General features: G+C 42.9%; 1 protein-coding gene across 1 annotated transcript in view; it reads left to right on the top strand.

Moving 5' to 3' along the window:
• The window catches only part of LOC107092780 (paired box protein Pax-6-like), a 42,098-nt gene that overhangs the window by 14,544 nt on the left and 21,196 nt on the right, over positions 1-6,358 (top strand). Inside the window, exons 3-5 of the mRNA XM_015387433.1 lie at positions 582-712; positions 2,281-2,496; positions 4,015-4,177. Of these exons, the coding sequence (XP_015242919.1) occupies positions 582-712; positions 2,281-2,496; positions 4,015-4,177 (510 nt within the window). The remainder of the gene's footprint in view (positions 1-581; positions 713-2,280; positions 2,497-4,014; positions 4,178-6,358) is intronic.

A 6,358-nucleotide genomic window follows, 5' to 3' on the forward strand; every position in this document is an offset into this window, starting at 1 on the left:
ATGGATGATGGATGGATGGATGGATGGTGGATGGATGGATGGATGGATGATGGATGGATGATGGATGGATGATGGATGGATGGATGGATGGATGATGAATGGATGGATGGATGGATGGATGGATGATGGATGGATGATGGATGGATGATGGATGGATGGATGGATGGATGATGAATGGATGGATGGATGGATGGATGGATGATGTTAAAATAACTAAACTGTTCTTAATTAGATGATCAGAAGTTAAAACTATTTCTCAAAAATCCTAAAAAAACAAAAACCCTCAATGAAGGAATAAAAAGCAGAATGAGCATCTCCACTGTTGCTGTTGATCACGTTCAGTCGTGTCTCCAGGAGGCTCAGTGGCTTCTCTGCTGCGAACTCAGGGCAACTGATGCTGATGATGATGCTACATTCTTCATCAAATAAATTTTATTTCCACCAACTGCTTAGCTAAATGTTTTTAGTTTCCAACAAACAGGATCCCTGATTAAAAAGTGAACGGTGGATATTTTGGGCTGCTTTTTCTAAATGTTTCTCCTTTATTTCTTGTTTCCACTCCTGTGTGTTTGTGTGTGAAGGTCACAGTGGAGTAAACCAGCTTGGAGGCGTGTTTGTAAATGGAAGACCTCTCCCAGATTCTACCAGGCAGAAGATAGTGGAGCTCGCTCACAGCGGCGCTCGGCCGTGCGACATATCCAGAATACTTCAGGTATGCTGAGCCTCTACAAGACGCTGATAAACATCTGATGATGCTTGGAGTGGCTCCAGAAGCTTCACCTTCATCCTGGTTAATTCTGCTTATAGTTTTTTTTTACATGAAAGAGCATTAAAATTGATAGTTTAAAGCATTATGCTGATATATAGCGTAGAAAACAATAGCTGCAATTACTTCTAGAACAGGAAACTGACCTTCCAACAGAGCATATTTCATGCCCTGGACAAACTTTAGGTGTTTCTCAGGATGCATCAACCTACCTGACATAACAACCACCATAAAACGGAAATATAAATTCTTAATTTATTGACAGAAGCAAAGCAGCTTAGTGATGTGATGTTAAAAGATCCCTGATCAGCGAGAGTGAGCAGAAGGATGGTCAGACCCTGTAATTCAGTGATAGTGTGGAGTCAGAGTAAAATAAATATGCCACCCAGGAGATGGCCAGTGTCTGGAAGTTGGAGGGGATTTTGCTGGGAGCTGCAGGGAAGTGGGCTGCCATTCAGCTGGCGTTTGACTGGGAAGGGTTCTACTGTATTCTCTGTGCCAGAACGTCTTTCCATCAGCTCTGTTGGAGACAAATGAAAACTGCCCACATTTCTAAGTGTGTGTAGAAGTTGAGCATATTTCCGCATCCAAAGACAAAGCTGCTTCCCTGCTAGACTTTCTGCAGCCACATTAGCATCATTATATTCTCAAGACATCCAATATTTCCTCGACTATGGATAGGGTAAGGAGTTGGTACCTCCTTCTCTAATACTTGTGCAGGGCCTGTCTCCTCTTTCTAATATTGGGTCTCTATAAAGGGAGGTGGTGTTGTTTCAGATATATCAGCATACGCGGTCAGAGCAGCATACCCATAGTCAATACCCATTTAATCCTTCAGTTTATCCCTTTAGTTTTGTACGAAAAAAAAATTTAAACTACCTCAACTGGCGTGTATCCCTTTAGTCATGTACAAAAAAAACTATTTATGTACTTACTTTTTGGTGTTTTTTTTTAAGTGTATGGTGATCTGACCTTAATTTGTTGTTTTTTTTGTACATGACTAAAGGGATACACGCCAGTTGAGGTAGATTAAAGTCTATTTTTTGTACAGAACTAAAGGTGTAACTAAAGCGGGGCGAGCGAGAGCTAACAACGGATTCCTGCAGCCCTGAAATGGAAGCTATATTTTTGATAATTGTGGCACTAGGTGCCGTTATTTGTAAAGAAAGTGACTTGAAAAGTATTTGTAGTTTTAGATGCAGTTATGTTGATTATCTCACTTTTTTTGTCAACTCTATTTTAAACCCCTACTGGTCCACGTTTAACGCTATATTTCAGCAAACAAACAAAAGAGGGTCACTAAATGACTTGCAGAGACTCACGTTGTGGCTCATGGGGATGACTTCAGTCGACAGGGAGATGTGGTTGAATGACTGAAGATGTGCCCAGATTTCTTTAAACTGGTGAATCCAGAAGGAATGCTGCTGCTGGGTGGACTCATGCACAGAGTTTTCTGTCAGGGCCGTTTTTCTTTACCCGATGCAGTGATTGAAGATGTGTGTCTGTTTGTCCAGGTGTCAAACGGCTGCGTGAGTAAGATCTTGGGTCGGTATTATGAGACCGGCTCGATCCGTCCGCGGGCCATAGGAGGGAGCAAACCCAGGGTGGCGACTCCAGAAGTGGTGGGGAAGATTGCTCAGTACAAGAGAGAGTGTCCATCCATTTTTGCTTGGGAGATTAGAGACCGACTGCTGGCAGAGGGAGTCTGCACCAACGACAATATCCCCAGTGTAAGAGATCCTGTTTTCAGCTTAGTAATGCCAGCATGAGCTTTGTCTGCTGAACACTGGTACAACTCAAAAGCATGATTCTTTACTGAACCAGAGCAGGAAGATTTGATAATAGTATGCTGCCATGCTGTCACCATTTAACCCTTTATAGGTCGCTCAGTGAAATACTTTGAAAATCCACATTTCCAGCCAATAGTGTTATTGGAAACCAGGACAAGACCTTACTACCATTGTAACATTAAAAAAATATGGATATTTTAATGGCAAAAATTAATGTCCATATAACAAAAAGAAACGCCAACTTGCCCGAATATATTAAGAAAAATACTGAGAGTGAAAGAAACACATTTTTTGGTACAAAATAACCTTAGAGGCATTCCAAAAAACAATCCACTGGACTTTGTTTCCAAGTTTGAATACATTTCTCTTCCCATCCAAGAAACCTTTTCATTTCAAAATGTCAGAAATAGCGTTGAGTTCCAGGTTTTATCCAGCAGCCCAACAAAGCCTTTTTTTTTTGCTTAGAAAACATGCAAATAGAAACGGACGAACAGGTCCACCCCTTTGGAATGGGGGCCGTTTGGCTTCTTTATTAGCCTGCAATGCCCCATACCTGTCTATGTCTCTGAAAGGGGGGACGTTAAAGGGTATTGTTGGCCTGGCTGAAGAGGAGAGGTCTGTAGTCTTGTAATGGAGCCAGAAGGAATGCTGCTGCTGGGGGTATACAATGGACCAGAGCACCTCAACTCTTCAGCCAAGCCAACAATTCCCTTTAACGACTCCCTTGCAGCACAGAACACAGCTCAGATAATTAAATCATAATAAATTAAATATAAATTAAATATAAATTAAATATAATAAAAGTGTATTTAATGATTATATGATAGACAAACACAAAGTAAAATCTTCAAAGTGAAAAGTTAATTTGTTTTTACCCCCCCTTTATTCTGACTCCCCTAAATAAAATCCAGTGAAAGCAGTTGGCTTTAGATGTATTCTAATTAGTGAACAGAGCCTCTATCTTCAGAGAACGGCTGTTTAACTCCAGCTGCTTTCTGAAAGCATGAGGCGTTGCTTAAAATGGTTGCAGTTAGTCGCTGATGCATGATCATCATTTTAGTATCTTCTTACATGTTGACTGTTCAGGCCTGGTTTCACATTCTGGTTTCAAAGGTAAGCTCCTATATAGGGCCCCTCCAACTTTACAATAAATTCATTTCATTTATATAGTGCCAATTCACAACACATCTTAAGGCATTTTACAGAGACAAACCAAGCAGATCATACAATCAAACTGAAAACCACTGTAAACCCCTTGGGGATGTTTAGGCCTTTGATAATGTGGGATCAGTGTGGGTCTAATCACTAGATGACCTCAGAGCTCCTCAGTTTGCACCTGAAGCAGCTCTGAGGTGAAACCTCCAACCCCACAGGTTCCTCCTCTTTCTTTCTTCTTCTAAAGAAAAGAACGCAGCATATTAACATCTGTCTCTCCTGTGACTTTGTATTCACCTCCAGGTTTCCTCAATAAATCGAGTACTTAGGAACCTGGCAACGGACAAGAATCAGATGGGAAGCGGGGCGTCTGAAGGAATGTTTGACAAACTAAAGATGCTCAACGTACAGGGATCCTGGGGAGGACGCTCAGGGTGGTATGCAGGGACCACCGTCCTCAACACGGGTGAGACATGTGCTAATCCACTGCCCAGACTCCAAAAGAAACACTCACAACTTCCTGTCAGGAGTACAGATTTAGTCTGGGAATTATCCCAGTTTTAATTTGCTCATATCTGTTTTTTCATTACTAATAAAGTCATAATCAGAGGTGGGTAGAGTACCCAAAGTACTTATGTAAGAGCAGCACTACTTCATCCTATTTTTACTCAAGTAAAAGTAAAATTTTACCTTAAAACAAAATACTCCAGTAAGATTAAAAAAGTATTTGATAAAAAGGCTACTGAAGGACTGAGTAACTGATCTGCTTATTACTCATCATCATAACTGTTGATAACATTTAATGTTTTACAAAATTATTTAAAAATGAACAAAATATTCAAATCTATTCACTTCAATTCAGATCATGTCATCTCAAGGCACTACAGTTCACTAGATCATCCAGTCAGATTGATTCAAAGTTTTCTATCCAAGGAAAACCAGCTGATTGCATCGACTCATTGACTCTTCAGCAATCCCTCACAATAAGCACGCTTGTAGCGACAGTGGAGAGGAAAAACTCCCTTTTTTAACAAGAAGAAACCTCCAGGAGAACCAGGCTCAGTATTAGCGGCCATCTGCCGAGGCCGACTGGGGTTCAAGGAGACAGAAGCAGACATAGAAAAAGAAGCATAGATCCAAAAGGCAACTGTCAACCAGCTCCACAGGCGGCCCCGTCCCGGGAAGACGAGCTCCGAGCCAGCTCCCATGTCAGAGGATGAAGAGAGCACATCCAGTTAGTCACAGTCAGAGAAACAGGACTACACTGAAAAACAGGCCAAGCTCCAACATCTAGAAACAAAGGTGTTGATGGCAGCAGCACAGCTGATATTTCTCTCCAGGATGGAGTCACAGCCAAACAGGAACAGACCAGATGAAGCTACTATGAGAAAAGGCAGAGAGAGCAGAACGTTAGAGATTGAACTAACAGATTCTGCAGAGTGGGAGAATAGAGATAGAATGAAGCAGAATGATGAAATGGGGGTCCCTATGTCCTCCAGCAGTCTAAGCCTATAGCAGCATAACTATAGAGATAGCTCAGCATAACCTGAGCCACTCTAACTATAAGCTTTATTAAAAAGGAAAGTTTTAAGCCTAGCCTTAAAAGTAGACAGGGTGTCTGCCTCACAGACTAAAACTGGTAGTTGGTCTTCCTATGAGCAATGACTTGAAGGCACAAACTAAACTGTTCATCATTTATTCTTTATGGTACGCCAGCATTCATAACATGTAGGTGAATCACTGTCCCCAGACCTCCGCAGTTATATTTTTTATATCTATATGTTTTAAAAACAAAGCAGAGTGTGTATGATGTCTTCCGGGCGCGCCGGCTACCATTCATTCATCCTGTCCGCTGAACTGCTGCTAGTTTTCCTCACATACCTGGAAGATGTCTAGTGCTACTACCACTCGCTCTCCAAATGGAATTGAAGGATTCAGATTAGCTAGCCAAATGAATAGAAGGGGTAGAGCGTAGCCGCCTGTGGCCCGGGCTGCCTGTCACAACTCCAGTCCGGCACGCGGACCATCTAGTAACTGGTAGTAACTGCATCTATAAACAAATCTATCTTTTTATTTATTGATTTTATTTGTATGAGGATCAGCACCTCCAAATCCGAGGCCAGAAAGGTGGACTCTCCTCTTCAGGTCGGTGGAGAGTCCTTGTCTCAAGTGGAGGAGTTCAAGTATCTCGGGATCTTGTTCACTAGTGAGGGACGGATGGAGCATGAGATCGATAGACGGATCGGTGCGGCATCAGCAGTGATGCGGTCGCTGAATCTGACTGTCGTGGCGAAGAAGGAGCTGAGTTGGGGTGCAAAGCTCTGGATTTAACGATTTACAGTTGGGGTGAGGAGCTCAGTTACTCGGGAGGAGCTGGGAGTAGAGTCGTTGCTCCTCCACGTCAAAAGGAGCCAGCTGAGGTGGATCGGGCATCTGCTCCTGACACCTCCTGGTTGCCTCCCTTGGGACGTGTTCCAGGTATGTCCGACTATGAGGAGGCCTTGTGGAAGGCCCAGGACACGCTGGAGGGACTATGTCTCTGAGCTGGCCTGGTGTCGCGTCCGGGTCCCCCCAGAGGAGCTATAGGAGGTGTGTGGGCATCTCTGCTTAGACTGCTGCCTCCGTGATGGATGGATGGATGGATGGA

The sequence above is a fragment of the Cyprinodon variegatus genome, unplaced genomic scaffold (genome assembly GCF_000732505.1).
Source record: "Cyprinodon variegatus isolate N-32 unplaced genomic scaffold, C_variegatus-1.0 Scaffold394, whole genome shotgun sequence".
NCBI classification, from domain to species: domain Eukaryota; kingdom Metazoa; phylum Chordata; class Actinopteri; order Cyprinodontiformes; family Cyprinodontidae; genus Cyprinodon; species Cyprinodon variegatus.